Source organism: Vulpes vulpes, chromosome 7 (genome assembly GCF_048418805.1).
Source record: "Vulpes vulpes isolate BD-2025 chromosome 7, VulVul3, whole genome shotgun sequence".
Lineage (NCBI taxonomy): Eukaryota > Metazoa > Chordata > Mammalia > Carnivora > Canidae > Vulpes > Vulpes vulpes.
Window position 1 is genome coordinate 45,023,448 of NC_132786.1, and position 25,623 is coordinate 45,049,070.

The 25,623-nt window shown below is 39.4% G+C and overlaps 1 protein-coding gene across 3 annotated transcripts in view; it reads right to left on the bottom strand.

Annotated features, from left to right (window-relative positions):
- The window catches only part of MTMR7 (myotubularin related protein 7), a 104,413-nt gene that overhangs the window by 58,186 nt on the left and 20,604 nt on the right, over window positions 1–25,623 (bottom strand). Inside the window, exons 1-3 of one of the 3 annotated variants that reach the window (XM_072763622.1) lie at window positions 19,667–19,693; window positions 8,251–8,373; window positions 6,769–6,931 (exon numbers count right to left, since the gene is read on the bottom strand). In XM_072763622.1, coding sequence (XP_072619723.1) covers window positions 6,769–6,931; window positions 8,251–8,373; window positions 19,667–19,678 — 298 coding nt within the window. In that variant the 5' untranslated portion in view covers window positions 19,679–19,693. Of the gene's footprint in view, window positions 1–6,768; window positions 6,971–8,250; window positions 8,374–19,666; window positions 19,694–25,623 lie in introns of those variants that run through there. The other 2 variants (XM_025984574.2, XM_072763623.1) reach the window with 2 other exon arrangements.

Genomic DNA, 25,623 nt, shown 5'->3' on the forward strand with positions numbered 1-25,623 from the left:
ATAAGAAATGGAGCTTAAAAATTAATTAAGAGGGATGCCTGGGTGGCTCAGTGGTGGAGCATCTATCTGCCTTTGGCTCAGGTCCTGATCCCAGGGTCCTGGAATTGAGTCCCACATCGAGCTCCCCACAGGGAGCCTGCTTCTTTCTCCCTCTGCCTATGTCTCTGCCTCTTTCTCTGTGTCTCTCATGAATAGATAAAATCTTCAAAAAATTAATTAAGAATGTATGCATCATTAGACATCAAGAATTCAATTTATGTTTATCAAGCTTGGATCTGGGATGGCCTCTCAGAGGTAGATGGAGGCCCACGCCCCCGCCACAATATGAAAAATAAAATAACAATTGAAAAGCTGTGGAATGTATTCAAGGGTTTGCCCTGAAAACATATGAATTTTTAGCAAACACATCAATGCCATAATTGCACTGCTCATACAAAATTCATAGGATTCATAAAAAAAATCAATTCATTGTGCAAGGCCCCCTGGTCATGAGGGTCAAATTCAAGGAGGCATGATGAAAGTCTGCTTTCAATTCTGCCAAGATGTCCATGTCTTTATGTAACACCCTTTCTGCTTGTGAGGCCAGGCCCAACAGCCTTTCCCATTTAGAGCTAGAATCTGATTTTCCTGCTCTGATTTTGTTATGTTGAAGGAAGCAATTACGCCAGTGCTATTTAACAGAAATATAAGCAAGCCACATATGTCACTTAAAATGTCCTTGTAGCCACATTAAAAAACTAAAAAGAAATAATGAAGATAAGATTTTACCAATATTCTTCATTAGAAACCCAACATATCCAATTATTATCATTTTGATATGTGCATAATAAACTTTTTAATATTTCATATATCTTATTTCATAATGTCTTTGAAATTCTGTGTGTGATTCACACTTGACAGTACATCTTCATTCATTCTAGCTACATTTCAAGGCCCACCAGCCACATGCAGCCATACTGGATACCGCAGACTACCATCTTGGCTAGTGCAGATCCAAGCAATCTGGTAAAGACAAATCATAGCTGATACTCACTGAACCCTTGTTTCATTCTAGATTCTGTTCTTGATAAATGTATTAACCCATGATGGGCCTCATTTTACAGACTAGAAATCTGAAGCAAAGGGAAGTTAAGGAACATACCCGGGGCCACACAGCTAGTAAGTGGGAACTCTGGATTTAAATTAGGTAATCTAGCTGTAGCGTGCATGCCCCTAATCACACGCACTGCCTCTCTAAGGAAGATCCTTCTCCTTCTCCCCAGATGGACCACTTTTGTGTCTTTTCCCTTGTTCCACCCCGAGTCATCTTTTTCTCCAATAGTAGATTTCTTTCTCCTCACAGTTTTCTTAGGTTCCCCCCACCACCACCACCTTTATGCCTTAATCTGTTGATGACATTCAGATGTGGCTAATTTAATTGTTCTTCAATGTGTGTCTGGAGACCCAGTAAAGGATCTCACCACCAGCAAAAGGCCACAGTAACACACCGGCAGCCTGGGAGCTAAACTCAGTTTCAGGCTTGTTGTGACTACTATGGAAATGACTCATCTACAAGGAAGAAGAAAGATAAGGGTCATATTTTAAGGACTAGACTTTTTCATTAGACATGTACTCTTTATTGTAGAAAAGAAGCAAAAGTCGGTTTATCAGTTAAACTATGTCCTATTTCAGTTTCTTTGGATATATCTCTAAACTTCAAGCTTTAGAATATTGATGATTTTGACCAATAAGGAAACACACACCTCCAGGTACCTGTACACACACAGAGTAGCTGCTCTCAGTAGGAACCATCTCTTGTAATCTTAGCTACTGGAGTAGGCAGCCTACGAAAGTGAGATCCTGTTCTGGGAACCATCATCTGGACACTGACACATCTTTTCCATCTCTCAGTACTATTTCATGACTCAGGCCTCTGATATCATAATGTTAACCGCAAATGCAATTTGTTCAAGAGGCCAAGAGAATCTCTAGAGAAAGCCTCAGTTCCTGCAGTCAAAGAAGAACTTGTGAATATAGGGTTAATAATGGAAGCTAAGTTCCCTTTGTTGAATAGTTACAACTAAGTTTAAAGGTAGAAGGAGAAAACCATTCTAGAACTATTGAGAATTTTCTGTGTATGAGCTCACACTGGCTGGCATTGGGGGGGAAACAAGCACACAGAACACCAACTAAAGGAAGAGTAATTTATAGCAGTCATTAAGAAGATCATTCTTGATTTGGGAGCCATTAGAATCGGTTGCCATTAAAACTGTGAAATGTTTTGAGTTATTTTTAAGCTAAAGGGTAATCACGCTCTGGCTCAAGTTAAGTAAAATTCTACATGAGGGCAAAGAAACCGCCATTTTTGTCAGCCAAAACTCGGTCTTATTCACATAGGCGAGCTTCTTACCCAACGGCCAGCCCAGGGGAAGCCTTCAGCAGATGACAGCCTACTCTGAGAAATTAAAAAGTACCACTAACACAGATGTAAATTTTACTGAATATTTCCCATTCACAATGTTCTGTTGTCCTCCATCTCCTGCAAAATACATAGCAGAATTCTTAGTAATCAGCAAGGAGGGGAGTTAAAAACAACAAAAGTAGGGCTAGAGAAATCTCTAGTCTTTACAGAATCTGAACTGAGAGGACACACCTCCTTCAGAGAGGTCAGAGCCCTGGTTTCTCACCCTCATCTCTTAAAACAGACATGTTAAATACTCCACTGGCTTCTCACACCACAAAGTCTGAGCCATCACATCCAACATCAAATGCCTTTTGCTGTTAGAGGCGGCAGGGTTCAACAGGAGGTGTGCTGAAGGACCCTCCCCCAGGGCTGCTCCCATAAGAAGTGAACACTCCATATGCTGGAGTAAGCTGAACGTGAACCTCCAATCTAAAAAAACATTACTTTTTTTAGAGAAAATTTTAAATCATTCTGGTATTTACTTTTAAAATCAGAAATTATTCTGGTATTTACTTTATTTACCCACCTAAAGCTTACAGTTGCTAAGCAAAGGCAGACTTGAAGGTTTTCCTATTCAGAAAGAAAAAAATAATAATTTCTAAAATACTACATTAAATCAAGAGTGGGTAGCATCTGGGTGATGTTTCTAGGAAAGCCAGATCAGTGTTTCAAGACTCAGGAGACAGCATAAGAGATGCAGGTTTTGAGCACTACCGTTCATCATGGCCTCCTTAACACAGGGAAGCACCTGATCCTGCAAAGGGTTCCATACCTGTTGCTCTCATCAGGGCCTTGGCTCCTGGCCATCCCCCTCTTCCTCCTCTCTGGGGAAGATTTACGCCATCAAGTGGCAATTTTCAACTTGGAACCACCAAGCTTACAAATGGCTCTGCCTCTGCACCCCACCCTTGCTCCTTCTCTCTCATAAAAAAGGAAAGGGTGTTCACTCCACCAGATAAGGCAGCTGTGGGTAAGACAAAGCAATTAGAGAAAAAAGAAAAACAACCCAGTTTGTTTCCCAGGTATCAGGCTAAATGGTTCTGGAGAACAGAATATTTCAGAAAAAAAAAAACAACTGGGGAATTACCATGATAGACTCATTGGGAGAAACAAAAAGTAACTTAATACTATAATAAAAAAATACTTTAAAAATAAAAAGAAAAGTTATGTTACTGATGGTCTCCCTTTGGCAAAGTTTTTAAAAATCAAAAGGAAAGAACAAACAGGAATGGGCATTTGCAGAATGCAGAGATGGGTCTGGGAAGAGCAGCACTGGGAGACGCACATAGGTGCAGCTTATTAGAACCAAAAATCACAACTGAAAGCCCAGCTGCTCCCAACCTTCTGCACCTTCAGGCACCCTCAAATAACCAGAGCTGAAAAACCATTTACACAGGGTGAGAAGACAGCACAGCTATTCCTGGACTTGGCAGATTTAGAGTAAGAATCAGGAAAGGTGTGCTGTTTCTTTTGCACAAGTATTTGAATGAAACACCAGGGCTGAGGCAGCAACCTCGTGGTGGAAAAGGACTCCTGGACTCAGAGATTAGTGTTGTCGTCAATAAAAAGCAAATTACCACCGCAGACACTGTATATGGAGCCATGACTTAGACGAGAACGTTAAAAGTGAAATTAAGCCAAAAAGGTAAAATTAAGCAAAATTAAAAAGGTAAATTAAGCAAATGATAGGATTTCAATCATGAGATTTTAAAAAACATATAAGTGCACAGAAGAACTGGGGACTAAGAACTGGAAAAAAACACTTGTTTAGAAAAAATGGGAAAATAAACAAAGATGGTTTAAATGTTAAATGGTCCACAAACACTACCGAGGGAAAGATAATTGATACAAAAATAAACAACAGAAGGCCAATCAGAGAGAGGCGAATGCACATGGGAAAAGTGGGAGCTCTCTGAGAAATAGGGGTCTTCTCATCAGAAAAATGTATATCCTTCTTAGTACTCTGGATCCATTTTTCATTGGGGCCAAAGCTTTACTTTAAACTAAATTATTCTTGACTAAGAATTAAAGAGTTTACTGAATTTGGCTACTTCAATTTTTCACTCTTACCAAATCTGAATTCACACAGAGGACAAACCAATAAAACCTCACTAAATGTTTTAGTAGTTTGATGTACCCTTATTCTAGAAAACCTAACTCAGTGAAGAGGGAATCTCAAGAGCTCTGAAAATATCTCCTTCATAAGACTTGACTGAAATGGACTCCCAAGCATTTCTTCTTTATAAAAAAATATACATACATATATTTATATTATCATATAAATATGTATATAAATACATATAAATATGTATATGTATATGTATACGTGTATATATATATATATATATATATATATGGTGTCCTCCACAGGATCCTGCAGTTTAGCTATGTCTATGAGGGTAGCTGGAAAAAGTTGATTTGTGTTGGTGACTAACTGGAACCACAGAGAGCTATATCGTGCTACTAGAATTCAAAGTATACTATACGCACACGCACACACACACACACACACACACACACACACACTCACTCCTATTCTGAAAGACCTACAGGAGGGGGAAGGTGTATTTTGCAAAAGATCCTCGGATGGCTCTGATAAGCCACCTCTACTCCCAGCTGGGACCCCCTCCACCTTTCTTTACCTCCACCCAGATTCAAAAGCTTGGTTCCTAGGTTATAGGCTGTCACGTGTCCTAATCTTAGCATTGCCTCTAACATTAAACTGTGAAATTGTCTGGGTTCTATTTCATCTTCCCACACTTACTAGAGCACTCTGTTTTATGCAAACTGGCATTTCTAATTCTGTGTTTGAAAATGCTAGTAGCTTTCTAAAAATCTTCTAAGGTAATAGGTTTAATTCAATTAATTACCATGATTTCCTTTTTTGGCTCTCTGGCTATTTCTAATACCTAACTCCCAAATGTCACCTTTAAGAAAAAGTGTGTGTTTTAAAAATTGAGGGCCACAGAGATTTTCCTCCCTGAGGGCCCTCATAACGAGAGTCCTGGCACTCGCTGTCATCACTGGCCACAGCCCTCACAGTCACTGTGATTTGCTCTTCCAGCCACTCAGCTCTTTCCCAGTTCTCTGGGCTATTCCTAAATCCTATTAATCCGGTCAGAGCACATTTATTATCCAGTACACCCATTAATCAGTGACACAGAAATTGCTGGCACACAATTCTCCTCGCATTCCCTGCTGCACGCAACCTAACATACATCTTCCCAGAACTTCTGTTCCAATTATAGTGCACTCTCTAAAAAGTTCAACTGCTTTTCTGGCTAACTCTGCAGTTCTTTGCAACACAGTGAGATGAAAAAGCCTCCACTGGCTGCCTGGAACACGGGGCAAAGTCAAGTCAAAATTATCGGATTTTGACAGCTCCCTGGCATCATATTCATGAAATAACTTTAGTTCCTCACTATCTACATGAGATGATCACATCATAAGAAACGGAGGACCCAATTAACCCCATGCAGACGTTACGATCGAACTTCTTGTCCTGAATCCAAAAGTAGTTAGCAAAGTAACTGTAAAGACGTATCCCATCTTCCTTGTCAGTGACTTTGGTGTAACACTACCATAGACATTACTCTTATATAAAAGGTTTATTTTTACTAAATTCTCCCCAGAAACTCAGATGTCTATTTCTTTTAAGTGAGAGGACACCACAATCCATACAAGCCACACAGAAAGACATACTTTTCTAGAAGTGTATAGTAAGCGGTAACTCTGAAGACCCCAATCCGAGGGACATAACAGGAGAGTAACTGTCAGCATCTATTTTTCAAATCAACTAAACATTCTTCCCATGACACTTAAGAAGGTTCTGTTTAGGAGAACTAACATATCCATACTGTGAATACAACTATTGCTAACAAAGGTCTAGTTACAACCTTGGGAAACATATATCACCATCAAAAAGCAATAAAAAAAAAAAGAGCCTTAAAAGCCCCAAGAGGGGAAACTGCCCTAGAACTGTTTGATATTAATATTTTCCACACAAAACAATTTATCAGTTTTAGCTTAGGCTTCAAGCACGGTAGCTCAACTATCACAGTCTGGGAAGGGCACAATTTTAGTACGATTTCACTACAAAATGAAAAGCTATGACCCCCCCCCCAAAGATAAAGTAAATAGTAAGAATAATCAAAGAGGTTCATTGCCTTAAAGGCAAGGAATCATGGAGAGTTCTTGGCCCCTCTGAGGACTGGGATAGCATATAATTCCTAAAACACCAGAATTCTTGAGCTATGCATATTTCTTGAAGACAATTTGTGAACTTAAGGGTGCGACATACGAAATGCCTGGTTCCTGCACCCTACCTGGCCTTGCAAGGCGTATCAGAGAGATGTACACATCGTGGCAGTCTCGTTCCTGTGGTATGATGAGCTGCAACAGCTGGAAGTTCTTGCAGCGAATAAGCAGAGGGCATCCAGTAGCGGTTGTTGCCTGCTTTTCGATGGTGGAAATCTGACTGTGAAGAATCTACAACCAAAAGTCATGTGGAGAAGCTGTGCACAAAAACTGGTAAACGAGACAAGGGGTAACACAGATCTCTGAAGGAACACAGACAAGAAACACTCCCCCCATCTCGAGCTAGCTCAACACCTGCACTCAGATGACAAGAACCAATGTTCTGGGAAAGAACCATCTAAATGTATAATTTTATTTTTCATTACCAAGCCTTCTGATATCCAGGCTAATTATTTAGAGCCAACTATTCAGCATATAATTTTGTACAAGTCCAGGTAAGGGAACATATTGGTAGTCACATGCTGAATGCACTTAATAGCTAAAATTAAAGAAGGTCATGAGAAGTTAGTAAAATAAACCTCGCAATCAACAAAAGCTAGAGATGGCTCCACTGGGAGGTGCCACCATGCTCTTTAATTCCACATGGAATGCTCAAGTTCAATAGCAACTTAAGATTGTTGTTTTCTAAGTTGCTGGTGGTCAGGCAGGCTGGAGAAGAGATCTATGTTAAAGAAAGTCATGCTGAAAATACATCTCTCTGGTGCTTTAGTGGCCAGAGAGGTTGGGGCTTCTGCTCAATCAATGGTAGCATTCATTATTTTATGTGAGTATAGTTGACACATACACACACTGTTACATTAGATTCAGGTGTAAAATATAGTGATTTATTAAGTCCACACATTATGCTATGCTCCCAAGTATAGTCACTACCTGTCACAAGTCCTCTCCAGCCAGTAATGCCTGCCACCTTCTGCTGAAAATGTAGCAATGTTTATAGAATATAGAAAAGGGAAAAAATCTACAATGCAGGGATTCTGGTTCTAGTCATAGTGTCACGGTTGGGTGGCTATATCAAATAAGATGTAAGGGTCTTATTATTAAGTAGCAGAAATACCTGACAATGGGACACTTCCCTAGCTTTTCTTGCCTTCTTTTTCAAATTATTGGAAAAGTGAAGACAACATAATAAGATGACTAAGTGGCCTGCATTATTGCATCCTGCAAATAAAACATCTTTCCAATAAAGCACTACATTAATGCTGTATCTGGCACTGATATTCTGGAATCTCTACTTGACAGCTGAGACATGAAGCACTTATATCTCTGGCTATTTCTAGGCTTGTCTTTGATGATGTTCAAATAATTAGTGTTGAAGATGAATAAGCAGATCAAGTGGATTTGACTCTCTGCAGAAAAAGGCAAAGCTGACCTTCCAGAAACTGTCCTTTCAACACCCAAATACCAAAAACCCACCCACCTCACCCTAAACACAAACAAAAGGAGGGTCAAAACTTGTTACTTTAAGCAACAGAAAAATAGAGAATGCATACCCATGTTTCTTTTCTTGTGTCAGGTGCATTTTCCACGAATATGACATGAGTAGCCGTCAAATACAAAGTACCTAGGGCTGCCTTTTTAGAAGATAGCCGATCTACCAAACGGACATTTTCGACCTAGAGAAATCAGTTTGACAGAGTTATAATAAAGCAAAAAACTTCATATGAATAAATAATAAGTAAGACATCTGGAATTTAATCCCAAATATAATTTTGAGAATTCTTCCAATAATAAAGCCCAAAACTTGTTCTCTTAATTAGATACCAGTATATGATTCTGTATATCAAGACAAAAATTCATCACTTAAAATATTATTTTAAATGTACCATAAAAGATTTGTAGACCTTATTCTTTAATAGCCTTTCTGTATTTTAAGTAAGTCTGCATTTTTATTTCACTATAGTTATATAAAGCAAGAAGTGTATGCATCAGAGTTTTTACAACCACCATGTATGAATTATGTCTATTAAATGCACAATAATGTATTTCCCTATGTATTTCTCGGTAGTAGAAACAGTCTCAAGGCAGTTTGCTTCTGCATAAACTAGCAGGAAATATACATGTGGGAGCAAAAAGTATCAGAGAAATGTTCTGCATGTTTACAAGGAAAAATCTACCAAATTAAGATGCTCACATTCATTTATAATAAAAATTTCTCTAATAAATGGAATTTTCACCAATGACCTTCAGTGGTTATGGGAGATCTCTGGAAACAATTTTTATTGAGCATACACCTCTCTTCTAAGCAGAGCAGCTTCAAGGATATGTGTGCTGGTATCATTCCAATAGGAAATATAATGGAAATTCTTAGACAATCTCTACAGGGTAAGTGGAAACTAAAGGAACTATGACTCTTAACAAGGCAAGGTCACCACAACCACCAGATGAACATTCCTGAAATGATGGTGGGCTTAGGGGATCCCTGGGTGGCGCAGCGGTTTGGCGCCTGCCTTTGGCCAAGGGCGTGATCCTGGAGACCCGGGATCGAGTCCCACATCGGGCTCCCGGTGCATGGAGCCTGCTTCTCCCTCTGCCTGTGTCTCTGCCTCTCTCACTCTCTCTGTGACTATCATAAATAAATAATTTAAAAAAATTAAAAAAAAAATGATGGTGGGCTTGGCAGCACTACTTACTACAGCTGAGGGTCAGCCATCTACAGACAGACACTGGCTCAGCCCTCACCCCCTCAGGTCAGGATGGCTACCTGCTTCCATGAGAAAGCCTCAGGGAACAGTGAATCACATTTGCTCCGTATTCAGTCTAATATGGAAGTGGTGGCCCTGATGTATTTGAGAGCACAGGGCTTCCTCCCTGCTCCAGGGAAGATGCAGGGGAATAGAAGACCTAATGAGCACTCTTCAGGACAGCAAGGTCAAACAACACTCAAGACATTCTGCTGCCTCAGTCTTCTCAGCCCTGGAACCAACCAGCCTTCTGAGAAGAGCACTGGAGGAATCCCATCCCACTTCCTCCCAATTTCCAGGGATCTGATGAGGTCAATAAAGAATCTGGTATTTAAAATATGTTTTTATTCGTACAATTTAGTCTGAGGTGGTTGCATGATTCTGAGGCCTTGTGAATGTCTATGTAAAAGATGCTCATTCAATAAGAGTGTCTTAACCTACCAGCTCATAGTTCTAAAAAGTACTTTTTTTGTTATTGATATATTCCTTTCATATCATTATTCATCACTGCGTCTCTTGCAAATGGTCTTCATGTCACCAGTTTACTTTCCTACTAGGTGATCATCGTTTCTTAGGTATTCGTAAGAACTTTTTATATTAGTAAGGAGAGTGGCGGCCAAATTTTTGTGTGTTTTGTAACTTTCTCTTCACCAAACTCTTTTACCACCTCTATTAATTGTTTCAATGTCTTTTAGATGCTCTGAGTAGACAGGAATATTTTCTGCAATAATTTGTTTCTTCTCTTCCAGTATTTATACATCTTTTTCTTTTCCTTGTTTACTGGCAGTAACTAGCACCTTCAGATTAACAGTGAATAGCAATAGCATTCACATTTTCATTTGTTTCTTTTTAAAATACATCTTTATTGAGATATAATTCACATTCCATACAATCCACTCACTTAGAGTGTGCTACTCAGTGGTTTTTAGTATATTCACAACGTTGTGCCGTACATCTCTCCTCGTGCATCCATTACCACAGTCAATTTTTTAAAAATTTCATTGCCCCAGAAAGAAACCCTGTGCCCATCAGCCTTCAGACTTCTCTTCTTCCCCAATCACCTCAGCACTAGGCGACCATCAGTATACTTTTTCTTAGTGGATTTGCCTATTCTAGACATTCATATAAAAGGGATCCTACAATATGTTGTATGTACTTTATGACTGATTTCCTTCACTCAGCAACATGTTTTCAACTCATGCTTCAATCCAGATTAATCCATTTTTGAAATATGTCAGTACTGCATTTCCTTGTATTGCCAAATAATATTTCATTACATAGATACAGATATATCACATTATATTTATCCATTTGTCAGTTGGTGGATATTCAGCTTGTTTTCACGTTTTGGCTATTATGAATGATGTGCCATGAACATTCTTTTACAAGTTTTTGTGAGGACATTTGTTTTCATTTCTCTTCAGTATACATATATATACACACATAATACACCCAAGAATGGAAAGACTGTGTCATATGTAACTCTGTTTAACATTGTGAGGAACTCCCACATTGTTTTCTAAAGCCATTGTACCATTTTACATTCCTACTACCAGTGAATGAGGGTTCCAAGTTTTCTACATCTTTGACAACCCTTTTTATATCTCTTTCTGATTACAACCATCCCAGTAGGCGTAAGACAGTATCTCACTGTGATTTTGATTTACATTTCCCCCAAGATTAATGATGATGAGCATCTTTTCATGTACTTGTTTTTAATGGAACAATTCCAATATTTCACCATTAAGTTTGATGTTGATACTTGTTTAAATCACATTGGGGAAGTGACCCATTCTTCATTCACTTTTTGACTTTTAAAAATCAGGAATGAATACTGTCTTTTTTAAATATGATGAATATTTGCTTTTTTACTTTAGTCCTATATTACCAATAAAAGAAATATATTTCTTAATCTTTAAAGAAGTCTTGGATTCTCCGGATTGGTGTTTTAATATGTCTTATCATTTTATCTGCTGTAACTGTTTTGATTTCTGTTTTGTTTTCGCATCTCTGCTTTCAAGAGATACCGACAAGTACCAGCCTATTTGTTCTACTTTTATCAGGTGAATTCGTCATGGTTATGGTGCCCTGAATGTTACTATTTATTTTTTTTTTTTAACTAAATCTCATTTTGGCATCTATTTTCCTTACAAGTTATATTCTAATAGCTGTTTTTCAAATTCTTAAACTCTTTTAATTCCTATCTGTGGATGAATCCCTCCCTCTTGACCCTGTCTCTCATTCCTAAGTTGTGAATTATGTTTTTACTTTCTTATGATTAAATAAGCAAAGTGTTTTCTTCAAAATAACAGGTCCTGGGCCTATAGATTTAATAATATTTCTCTTTTCTAATTGTTTAATTTCTCCTCCTTTGTTAGTAATATTTCAGCTTTTGTTGGTATATTATGTGACTTTGTTTCTTTGTTCATTTCTGAACTCTCAGGTTTGAGTCACCTCATTCATTATCATCCCTTTTGTTTAATAACAAATCTTTTAAATCCAATAATTTTCCTCCAAGTAAATCTTTGGCTGCACCTTATGAGTTTCACTTGCAGTATTATTGTTCTTCCTTCCTAGAAGAGTCTATAACTGTATTTTTTTATTGCTTGTTTGACCCAGGAGTATTTAAGAAAAATTATTTTTCAATTCCCACATGATCAGATTATTTTATTTAAACTTTTGTCAGTAAATGTTCTATTCTGAACTAACTACAAGAAAGACCTTATGGAAGAGAGTTGTGGGAGAAGAAAAGCAAGGGGATATATTATTTTTGGAACATTTCTATGGGAAAATACTGAGTTGCATGCTAAAATATAACTACCTAAATTAAGTGGAGGTTCAGGGGTGATACACTAGTTAGCACTATCTAAAAATGGAATATAAATAATTTTCCCTGCCCTAAGGACTAAGGAGACAAAACTTTATTGGGATAATCAGATTGAACATAAGATAATATTTTGAGGCAAAAATATTTAGTATATTCTTTCAATAGCAGTGAAGGAAACTATACCACTCAGATTATTTTTAGAAAGCATCAGTGAAACAAAATGAGGTTCACAGATGGTGGCAGATTAGAATACTTAATGAGATTTTTTTTTTCTGTGTATTTTTGTTAACTTTGGCTGCTGCTGCAGGAAAAATACATTTCAAAATTTGGCAATAGTTCTTATAGGTCCCATTGCTGTTAAAAGTAATTTTGAAGTAGAGGGAGAAAAAAAAAATGAGGGAAACAAGAAGAGCATGAATTCCCAGTGATCTGTAGCAACAAAATAAATGAGCAAAAAAAGTTAAAACTCAATTGTTTGAGAAGCTCTATGATGATAGGGAGCACTGCTCAGGGGCCACCACATGGTTTACACTAAGATAGCTAGAACATTCTTGACTGTGACTCTAGAGTCAGTCAACTGTAGATAAAATAAAACAAATCTCAAGAGTTTGGCCACCATCTTGATGACCCACTGGTTCAATAACTCCATCTCACTGTTCAGCTAACTTAATTCTAACTTAGACATACAATAAGCTATAAGATAATAAGGCTTATTTCATGCCTGGAGAGACAGGACCAGCTTCTCTAAATAATGTTATTATAATTCATTTGTGCATTCCCAGGAACACCATGCTTAAGACACACTGGGTATTCATGCTTTGCGAACAGCAGTTAATCTATGCAAAACATTAATTATTGGGTGTGCCTTATTCACATTCCGACATTTCTGAAAATGGAATTCGTCTTACAGTTAATGTGTAAGAAGCTGTTATGTCATTTAATTGGCAGTGCTTCTGTCTTTCTTTGTAGGGAAAAAAAAAATCTGGGTGCAACTTACCATCACTGATGTCTTAGATTTGCTGACATGCAGTTAAATTTGTAGTCATTGGCACATAAATAATATTTGAAACCACAAGACCCAAAGAGCTTACCCAGGGAGAACATGCAGAGACAGAAGAAAAGAAATCTGAGGAAATCCAACCTTTAAAGATGTGATAGAAGAGGAATCAGAAGAGCAAACTAGAAGGGAATCCAGCTGGAGGAGAAAAGTCAGGAGAATGTGCTGTCAAGGAACCATGGGCACAGGGAGTAGTTTATGAGAAAGGGAGTGTCCATTCTCAATGCTGCTAAGAGATCACGTAAGGCAGTAACTGTAAACTGTCCACTGGATTCAGTAACATGGAAGATGCTGGTGACCTTGGCAGGAGTGGTCCTAGGAGCACAGGGATCAGAAGCCCTAATGCATAGGAAGGAGAAGTGAACTTCATAGGAGCTGAGAAAGTAGAGACTCTTCTGTTTGTAGAAGGGTGGAACTGGGCAGGTAAAGCCTGACCACTGAAACTCCATCCTGGAACAGTGGAAGCCCAAAGGATAGAAGGAGCCTTCCAGAAGCAACTGCCATTTTAAGACATGTTAAAGAAAAAAATCCTATTACGCTGCCAACAAGGGGGCATCTGGAACTGTGATACTCACAGGAAATGCAACAACTCCCATTAGGAGGAACTTGTGAGAAATACATCTGAAAGGATCGGAAAAGGAGATGAGGTTTCCTGGGCAAGGATTTATTTATCCTGCTAATACTGACGTCTTCCCAATCCTATAAAGCTTTCTCCCCCAGCTTTAACAAAACTGGTGCTTTAACAAAACTTAAAATGTATACTTATTTACATAATATTTACAGTTTCAGAAATATAGAAGGAAGGAAAGAAAACCAGTCCTAGTCCCACAACCCAAACATAAGCACTTATAATTTTTTGGTGTATTTTAGAAAATGCTTATACTGCATTTAAGCATTATTAGGTAGTGAAGTGCCAGAAGAAATAATCCCAGGGATGGGAAGGAAAATTCTTTTGCTTTACTGAGCCTTACTTTTACCCCAAATCTTCAGGATAGTTGCTATATATCATGATGTCTTGATGGGTTGGACGAGGGCTGGGTAGCTAAGTAAGGGGCAGGTTTTAATTCTCCATAGCTGGGTGGCATAGATGCAGGAGTGGATGTGAGACAATCTCTGACCTGACTACCTCAATAGGAGTAGGAGATTATACCAGAAAAGACTGGAAATGCAAACCTCCATGGGAATTGGCAGGAATTCCAGGGAGAGTTTGGATTTCCAAGGGGAAAAGAATGGGAGTGTTCAAAATAGCCTTCCCGATAGTTCATGGATCAGGCCAATCTTAGCTGTCATTTGGTTTATGTCAAAATTACCAAAATAATAATAATAAAAACAATAACAAATATTTTTAGAGTACCATGCCATGAACTGTGCTGTCACTTTGCATAAACGACCTCAGTTAATCTCCACAAGAACCTCATGAGTTAGGTCCTTACATAATCCCCAGTTCACAGTTATTGGGGACCAGTTTCCTCAGGCCACTCAGGCAGCGTGTGGCTCAGCCTGGAGCTATGGTCTGCCTAACTCAGGGCCCAACTTCATCATAACACCAGGGCTGTGAGCACTGGTGAATGCCTCTGAGGACATTTTAGTCCCATTCTTCAAAATCAATACATATTTATAAACATTTATTTTAACCAGTTCTATGGTTAAATGAACACATGAAAATTAGCGTTTGAAAATTGAATGCTTTCAGACAAAATTATTCTATAAAACCATATTCACAAACCACTACCAGTATATTCTTTGAAATTAACCCAAAGACAGAGAAAGCCCAAAATATAAGAGCCTAGATGCTGGCAGGAGATATTCGGGGTCCTCAGAAGTAATTAAAGAGAGATCACCAAACATCCACCTCCATTCAACAAAATGCCTATGCGGAGCACCGTGTTACACCCAAAGAACAAAAGGGTGAGGAAGACTGAAATTTTGTCTATCCTCAGGAATCTTCCAGGCTCACTGGAAGAGCCTGTGCCCCAGTTTAACAGCCTTTTCATTCCCATCCTTGCTTTGCTGGCTTTAGATTGAGGGGAAAAAAGGTTTCATCAGCTTTTCTAGGCCAAGGCTGAAAAGCTTCAGTGTAAACCCAGGGCCCTACCACGTCACTGCGAGGTCTGAAACAGGACACCCAGCTGTGGAACACAAGTCCTGCTCCGACCGTCCCTTGCTGCCTGGGAACCAGGGGGACCCTGTAAATCACAGAGACACAGAGCCTCTCTTCAACTCTCCATCACACCACTTTATAATTTCAATCTTAATAGGATATGAGCCTTGGTCTTCTATTCTGTAGGTTGAATATTGGATTACAGAACATTCTGGATTCCAGAATCATCCCAGACTATTTACAAAGGTAGAGCTACTTTGCAGGACAAGCAGTCCACAGCGCAGGGTAGGATTACCTTTTACTGAAAAAGACAGAAGAAAGGCAAATGTTACTGGCAGCCAGTTCTGCTTGGGCCAAAGACCACGTCCTCAATACCATATATAAATTAGGCTGAAGGTCACTGTCAATCATTTGGGGGAAGGGATCCAGAGGTTGCTGAACAGAGAGAAATTGAAATGCCTACCGTGGCCAAAACCTAGGACAAGTTTATGTTCTAATCTAAGAAAAGCAGCTAGATAAATAGTTTGTCGTGCTAAATTTGGTATCATGACATTTTCTAGTTCTACCAACATGAAAAGTAAAGTATTTGCGAGTCAGGAGGCCTGGGCTCTGGTGCCGGTTCTGGTTTTGGAACTGCACTGTGGGGCCAGGGAGCTTACTCACTGTCTCTGGGCTCCCATTTCTGTAAAGCACTGAAAGGATATTTAGTGTCTTTCTCCAAGTTACCAGGCCGCACTTAGAACTCAGTGGTACTGGGGCACCTGGGTGGCTTGCTGGTTGAGCATCTGCCTTTGGCTCAGGTCATGATCCCAGGACCTGGGATCGAGCCCCGCATCAGGCTCCCCACAAGGAGGCTGCTTCTCCCTCTGCCTATGACTCTGCCTCTCTCTCTCTCTCTCTCTCTTCTTCCTCTCATGAATAAAGAAATGAAATCTGAAGAAAAAAAAAAAAAGAATGCAGTGGTACTGATCCTTTACAGAGGTCACAGAGCACATGCAACTGTAACTGTGAAAATACAAACCATAATGACTCTGTATTAAATTCTCCAGAAATCCAGGCACTCAATAACATGGCTGGCCAACAGAACTCTTGAGATCTCCTAAGAAAAGGAAGCACCAGACTCTGCACCAACATCCAGCATTTGGGGCCCAAAAGAGAGATAGGAACATGGCAAGTCCAAGCACATGGCCCGTTAGCCTGGGGGAGAAGCTGCTTGAGCACCACTGGCTCTTTCCCAATCTCCAGGCTCCTTTTCCCTTTCTTTCCTCTTTTTGGAGTTTGAGGACCTGGTTCCCTGGGGAACTTGGAGGATATAAGCCTTCCTAGATTATTTCTACCTCTGATAATTAAGTATCATTTGGTTTTAAGTCTGAACCAATAAAGAATCTTACTGTAGCGTTTAAAAGAACGAACCCTGGTTGCCTTTAACAAATGACACCAGACTGCATCTTTCCTAAAGTATTATATTTCATATTAATGCTCATAAAATTCTTTAGGTTAAAATGAAAGAAGACATTATACATGATGTATGTTTACATCAGAATGCCAATCTGATTTCTGAAAACATAAGATTTTAAAGTCCATCAATCTAGCCACCACTTTTTTACAGTCTTTAACAAGGTGATATTCAGGCTACATGGTGGACAGACCAATCTGGCTTCTAATTGCCCACCCATCAAATTCCCACATCACTGGTCAGAAAGTGGCTATGTGTCAAGGGGGGAACTTGTGCAGAGACCAAACTTGAGGCCATTACGATAATGAAAAACTAAAAAGTCAAGGCAGAGTTAATTTCTCCTAAAGGGTTCTTCCATCGTAAGCAGAACATGTCATATGAGCCACAAAATGTGAGGATGGACAACACAATACACAATACACAGTAGTTTGAAATACACAACAGTTAATGTAGGTCCAGGACACTGTACAGTAATGAACACGATGATTAGGAGAGGTGGTGAGATGTGAGAACTGGGACATGGAAACTCCCAGGTTGGGGAGCCATCCCTGGGCATCCACAGGCCTGTGGGTGGAAGCTGCTCTGGCCTAAAGCAGTGCCTCCTCCCTCACTCCCCCACTAGCTAACTGCTGAGAATCACAGTCAGGCCAATTCAGGACTACTTTTCCAGAAATGCCAACGGTAAAAAAGGAAGCACAATTGTGGCTGAGTCCCTTTAACTTCTCCCTTGGGCAGAGGGAGTGAAAGAAGGGTAATAAGAACAGCAATACTATGATTTACTGAGCAACTAGCAAGTGCCAGGTATTGTACTAAGTGTGCTCCATACCTGTTTCTAACCCTAGCTAAAAAGCAGACATGATTACCCCATTTTACAAATGATAAAATAGAAGTGCGTGAAGAGTTAATCAACTGCCCACAGACTCACAGCTACAGAGTGGCAGAGCCAGATTTTAAACCAGAAGTATCTGACTCCCACATCCATTTCTCCAAGCCCCTCCTCTACACTATCTCTTCAGTCCAAGACTAATATTGTAAATAAGGTAAGGCATCATGGCTCTCAATAGCCTATCCTCCATTTTCCCTAAAATTTCAATTAGAGAGCTACATACTTAAGTAAAAATCTCTGGCTAAAGCTAAAGCATTCATAATTCAGTACAGAGCAGCTCGGTTGGCCATTTTAACCCTGCCTGTTTGCTTCATCTTGTCTGGAGGAGCCACTCTCCATGGTATTGTGGTCATGACAGCCTGGAAAGTCTGGTACCTCAAGTGGTCCCAGGACTAGCTGGACAGAGTCTGGAAATGAGTATTGGCATGTTTTACATCCTAAGGTGTAATGACATCCTCCAGCATCAGGAGAACCATTTAAAAAATCAAATTACACTTCTAGCCAACCATACTTTAATTATAGAAATGTCTACCCTATTAGAAATTCTGAATGGTTTTATTTACGTAGGTGTCCCTGTGTTGCTAAGTAAGATGTTTTAAGTTTGAAGCCAGAGCTCCAGGATAATGTAAGTTCATGTGTGAGAAAAAAAAACAGTGTGTACCTCTGTAGTTATTAATAAAGAGTAATGAATAAACAAATCCATAACAGAGACTTACTTCTTGCTCCCACTGAATGTTTACCTCATGTCTACGACTTCATCTTCCACTGTTAAAGTAGTGGTAGCGACAAATATAAGAAAGGTGGACTACATGATTGTGTTTGCAAAGTTACTTGACAAAGAAGAAAAAGAGAAGCAACAAAACATTCCTGAGACCATTTAGAATCGTTATAATCTCTTTAAACAGAAGAAAAGATATTTGGTTTTTTCAACTTAAAAAGAAGCACTTCTAATACTGTACTATATATTTGAAAGTTGCTGAATGAGTAGATCTTAGAAGTTCTCATCCCAAGAAAAAAAATTTGCAGTGATATGCAGGGACAGATGTTAACTAGACCTGTTGTGCTCATTTTGTTATATGGACACATAGCAAATCATTACCTCGTCTGCCTTAAACACAAATGTTGCATGTCAATTACGTCTCAACAAAACTGGAAAAATAAAATCATATTGCAAAATGCTACATAATAAACTTGTTTGCAAAAAAATTAAAAATAAAAAGCACTTTTTTCCCCCACTGACATGAAATTGTTTAAACAAATAATAAGGGGTCATAATGAGGCTTCAGGAGTTCTCTAATCTAGCCATTTGATAGAATAATCATGAACACTAATCCTTCTCCCAAAGGCAGATATAATCTGTTTAAAACTGTAAAACCAATGAAAGTCTTTTCCCAGGACCATTTTATTCAGAGGTCAGATATTGGAGAACTAAGGGCAAAAATCACAAAGCATAGTCCAAGAAAATATATGACATGTAACCAGAAGAAATACTTGGACATTCGGCCCTTTATAAGGCCCCTCTTTGCTATAACACAGACAAATACTAGTGGGATACACACACTGAGACTACATAAAAATAATCCTTTTTCCAAGCTGCCTCAAAACGTATCATTTTGAGGCAGATATAATACAAAGCAAAGTACCCATGAAAGAACCCCATGAAAATTAGGCAGCTGCCATCCATCAGCTTTTAATTTAATTAAGCCCTTTTAATTTGTTAATTAATGTTATTAATTTGTTGAGTGTCTACTCTGTACCAAGCACCCCGACTATTTATCAAAAGGCTTCTAATGAGTAATACTGCCAGCAGATTATCTGACTTCACCTCTGTCAGGAATCTTCCAGGACCAAGAGAGAAAAATCTCAACCCATATTGCTTAAGTCAAAAAGGATCTTACTGAAATATGCATCCATACACATCTGGGATAGCGCTGGCTTCAGACTGGCCAGGGGTTCAAAATGCCCAGCTCTTCACCCTCATTTCTCAGTGGTCCGTCTCTGCTGGCTCTTGGCTCTCTCCTCACAGAGGCCCCAGCAACCCAGCCACACCTCCTACCAGTGAAGAAAAGTACCAAAGGCCCAAGCAAACACTCACTGCCTTTCATTGGGTCATGTGCTTATCCTTAAACCAACAAAGACACGATGGTGGCCAGATTTGAGGCACAAGCCATACCAACACAGGGACAGAGCACAGAGCAGGCATGTCCCCAAGAGGGAGTGGTAAGAATGGAGGGTAACCAGCCAAGGCCAGCACATGTCCACCACACGATCTATTCCCAGTACTGTCACCCAAGCAGTCATCCTATCATACACTCCATTCATGTCACTCCATATATAAAACCCCAGTGGTTCCCTGCTGCTGTGGCTTTCCACAACCTGGCCCGCCTTTACCTTTTCAGCAGGTTCCCTTTTGCATATCCCAAACCATTGCCAGTTCATATGCCAGATGCCACCGATTATTTTTTGAAGATACACTGATCTACGAGAGTCTATGCATGTGACGATAATCCTTACTTCCACTTCTTCCACTACCATCCAGCCTGTGAAGCTCACATCTTCAACTTTACCCCCTCACCTCAAGGCAGAACCTGAATAGAAGCAAATCCAACCAGATTAAACGAAGTAAGATGGTTCAAATTTGGAAAGATGAAAATCCAGTTAGAAATCCCTAATGCAAGGGATTTAGGTAGACCTGTGGGCAGATATTGATTGAAAAGTTCATCATGATAAGCTTGATCTAATTTTTAAAAGTAAGGGGGGAAAAGATAGATATGTCTACCCAGCCTATTTTGTTAGGGTAGTTGCACAAAAGGACACTGAAAATCAATAGATTCTGGAATTATATGCACATTAGAAGGATACCAATTTAGTGTGTCAGCTTCCAAGGTAAAGTATCTATATATTTCCCCAGTTTTCTGGAAAATTTACGTCTTCTCCACATGAGGAATTGGGCACTTGATAGACATATTTCTACAGGTTTTTAAGCCACCTACAAATCTTTCCAACAAATAATTCCAACAAATAATGTTATACTCTGGGAAAGCTAAAAGCTTTGCAAAATTTGCTTTTAAAAGAGAAAAAAAATCAAATTTCCTATATAGATATTTTTACCCAGCTCAAGTCAAGGTGAAGGAAATATCTGGACTTCAGATAGCCTTGAATGCCTATAAATGGGCAGGTTGTTGAGTTCCATCTACCTATTCAATTGTTAAAACAGATTTGGCCAAAATTTAACAAACTTAAAAAAAATTCCCTGAGAGGGATAATAAAGCTAAAATAGTTGGGGACACAGAGCCGTAGCTACTTAACTGCTAGGAATTCTTAGAAAAGGCAGAGACAAGAAAAGGGGAGACCATTTTTGCTCTGGGGAAACTACAAACGTTATGCCAGCAGCCAACTCTCATAAATAAAAAGTCAGGCACTTGAGAGTTTTGTACAGGGTCCATATAATTTATTTTGGTAGGATGACCCTGGATGTGTAGGCTTAAAAGCACATGTGTTGTTGAATAAGAGGACAGTCCCAGGATTTATTTCAACACCACCTTAAAATAACCTCAACCAAAAATACCATTTTCAACAAGCCCAAGTAAGAGAAAAAGAGGAAGAAAGATGTGATAGGCAAGTAAATGGAGAACAGATGCAAGGCCCATTGTAACTCAAAGAATAAACGTATGGAATGGTCTATTAAAGATCAGTGGTTTCAAAACAATAATCATTTAAAAAACTAAAACAGTCTCAGGAGACTAAGACCTCACTATGAAGCACTACAGAAAGTCAAAGGCTTATTTGGATGATGATTTTCCTCCAAAAGTATTTCTAAAATTCTAAAATGCTTCTGAAGTTGACATATTTTTGACAAAGGCACTATTAGCAAAGCATAGGCTGTCTACTTATATAGCTCTATGGGAAAACATTTTTCTGAGATCAAGTTGTGCCAACTGGAACTTATTGCTGGTCCAAAGAGAGGAGACAGCTGGTCATGGAGAGAACCAAGTCGTATACCTCCTTCCCATCACATTTTGGTAAGTATCAATGCCAAGGATAGAGGGGTACAGTCGTCAATCCAGGGCAAGGCCAGGTTCCAGCTCATTTACACATTCCCATACCTCACCCAGGGCTCCCAGCCCCGAAGGACAGACCTGTAATCCACACCACATTCTTCTCCTTCTCCTCCTCTAGCACAGCCCTCTGGAGGCATCACTGCCATTCGGGGAAATAAGTATGAAGCAGAATGCTTTGCAGACAGGAGGATGTGGTGGTCTCTTCTGGGTCCAGGAAGAAAAGGTTCACAGCTTCCTATCACAATGAGCTGAGGCTACCAAGGGCAATGTGGCCCCTCCAGCTGAACACCCAAGACCTGCCTCTGTAACACCCGCTTTCCTCAACCACTCCACTCCACAGGGACCATTCTCTGCCCTTTGGATCACCGTGACCCTTCTGGCCATTGCTATTTATTTCCGATTTTCTCTGTGCTGCCTTATTACCTGCTATTTTCAATGGATCACTTGTACTGTTTCTCAGAATATTCATGCTCATGGAAGGCATGGATTCTTTTATTCCCACTATTCTCTGCAGCACCATGAACAACACTAGGTCCATACTTACATTAGAACTGTGGGAAGAGGGGTGCCTGGGTGGCTCAGGCTGTTAAGTGTCTGCCTTTGGCTCAGGTCATAACCCCGTGGTCCTGGGATCCAGCCCCGCATCCGGCTCCCTGCTCAGTGGGGCTGGCTGAGTCCTGGGATCCAGCCCCGCGTCCAGCTCACTGCTTCTCCCTCTCCCTCCCCCTGTTCATGCTCTAATAAATAAATAAAATTTTTTAAAAAATAACTGTGGGAAGAAAGAAAGAGGCACAGTTTGTAGCTTATTAGCTTCCTGAAATGAGAGACCACAGCAGTGATTTCAGAGCAACATCACACCCCACGATTGTCAGACATGAAGGACAGGCATTAGCCCTTTTCACCTTTCTATCCTGATGCCTAGCACAGGTATGTGCTAATGTACTTGTCCAGTGAATCAAAATGAACATTATCATAACAATTAAGTATGTGAGCACTAGTAGGTAAAATCTGGTATGATTATCTAGGAATGCTTTATTACTGAATTTGAATTTTCAGACAAGAAGAAATATTCAATCGTGGAAGATGTTGCAAGTACAAAACAAGGAATAGAGAGGGGGGGAAATAAAACCCACCAAACTTCATTTGCAAAGGTGAATACTAAGTGCCATGAAACTAACTTAGAACAAAGACTTCTGACTTTTTTCCACAGCTGGGATATGGTAAGAAGCTATAGTTGAGAAATAAGTCTTTAAAAGCTGCTGGGAACACAAGCCAGCAGGAAAAAATAAGAACTACACCATTAAACTAGATTGGAGAATTTTTTATTTTTTTAAGTCCACTTGTCTTCCTTCACACAGGGCAGAGGTTACCCTGTTAGTGTAGAATCTGAGAACTTTCAAGAACATTAGTTTACCTCTGCTTTAGGCTCTAAATTCATTATGTGACTGCTGCAGGTGAATACATAGCTCTTCATAACATCCTTATTTGTTGAGTTGAGATCAGGATATCAATGTCCCGCCAGTTTGTGGGTACACTGCAGAGCTGAACTTTGAGTTACTGTGTAAGAGGTTTTTTTTCACGCTGTCATTTTTAACAGGTTTTGTGAAAATCCTTGGGATTGAAGTTTTGGTAATAATGTTAACTTTATAGTCTGATTTTCCTTGCAAAACTAAAATCTATGAGGTTGGTACCAAGTCCAGATACAACATTTTTACTGGAAGCCAGTCTCCTATTTTCTTGTAAAGTACTTTTGAATTAATGAAATGTTAGCATAATTGTGTAAAAAAAATAAGAATGAAAATATTAAGAAACAAGGCTGTTGAAAGGCAGTAAAGCTTAGACACAACATCACATTAAACCATTCCCTTGATTCATTCATTCAGTGACTATTCGCTGTACATCTCTACTCTCTGCCAGGCACTGAGGATATGGCAATGGACAAGACAAAAGTCACTGCATGCATGGAGCTTGCGTTCAGCTGAGGAATGGGTGGGCAGGGAACAGGCAGTGAGTAAAATACATACATACATGCATGACAGAAGATGCTAGAGAGGAAAGTCAAACAGGATAAGCAGGTGGGTGTAGAGAGGCATCAGCAATTCCGGAAAAGTCCCCTCCTATCAAATGACTGGATATTTCAGTAGAGAAACAAAGTAAGTAAGAGAGCTGGCCATAAGGAAATCTGGGGAAAGAGCATTCCAGGCAAAAGGAACCACAAGTCAAAGGCTCTGAGTTGGAACAGCTTGGACATGTTCATGGGGCTACAAGTTGATGTCTGGACCGGAGTCTGTGAGGGGCTCCAGGTAGCCAGGGTGATCTGTGGCACCTTCCAAGACAATGTGGGGGCTCTGGCTTTCACTCTGAAAGGCGTGAGAAATAACTGGGGGGTTTCCGGGGGAAAGGTAATACGATTTGGCAAATCTAAAAATGGAGGATTTTTCTAAGGTCTTGGCTTACAGTGATTATATGATTATATATACATGTTTAAAGAATATGGAAATATTTCTAAATTTAATTATTTCCTACAATGTAAGTTCCATGAAACTAGGGACATTGTCTGTCTAGTTCACCCCTGGATCTCCAGGGCCTAAACAGTACCTGGCATCCAGGAAGCACTCATGGAATAGTTGACGAAGGTACATGTGAATGACGGAATGCCTGAATGGTGTCTTTGAATCTATGCACTTAGCTCCAGAAAGCAGAATTCCTTTCTCCAAGCACTACTCCCCAACCTGGCTGAACAGTTCACTTCAGTGTGTAAGTCTATTGTGTAAGAGCACCTAGAAGGTTCTAAATAACTTATACTTTGCTACATGCCCTAGGGAATGAAATTTTCTTTCATAGCTTGGCAATAAATTTATTTCTCCGGGAATCTGTGATAAGCAGTGTTTTAACAAATGAAAAAGAGGAGAAAAGTAAACACACAATTTTTATAAAGTTGTCATAGCCTGCCACAAAACTTTAAGTGGGGGTTATTTTTAAACTATTTTAAATGGCTGTGGGAGGAAGGGTTGGGTTTATGTCCTGGGAAGTACTTTTACTCCCAAAGGCTTCAGCTAGCTGTCCACCAGGGGAAAGGGCACTAAAAAAAAATAGCTTAGACTGTTCCTGGCCTAAGAAATATGGTACAAAATGAGCTGCTTGGACTCTCTCTGAGTGCAACATAAGAACACAAAACTGAACCATCACACGGGACAAAATCATGGAATCTTGAGTGCTTGGTCAAATGGTTTAATTTCATGCATACTTCACAGCTTGTTCAGAATAGAAAAGCCAATAAAAATAAGCTTTAAATAAGGATGAGAAAGTATATGTACATCTGTTTTGTGAAAACAAACATTCTAGACAGTTTTTCTGGCGGGAATAGAAGTGATAACCAAACAAAATCAGTTAATGATGAAAGTTCAAGGACAAATACTGAAATTTACCAATAATGAATAAAGCAGACACATATATAGCATTACAGTTTCATGTCTATCATTCCTCACAAGATATCCAAAGTCATCTTTGGTATATAATGTCTCCCGTTATCTCCCTTTTGAAAACGTTAATGTTACCATGAAAAAAAATCATCCATGAAAAAAATCAAAGTGTGTCTCTTTGCACACATACACTCCAAAAAGTCTCCCCCAGCAATCCAGGGTGATGTCACTGAGGCCTTTTTTTGAGGAACACAGGCCATTGCAAAGGCTTCCTGAACAAAACTTGACACCTTTCCTAAAATCCATGTCGATCCAGATTCATCGTGTTTGATAAATTAATGTTTTTATAAAAGAAAAATATGCTCTCAAATA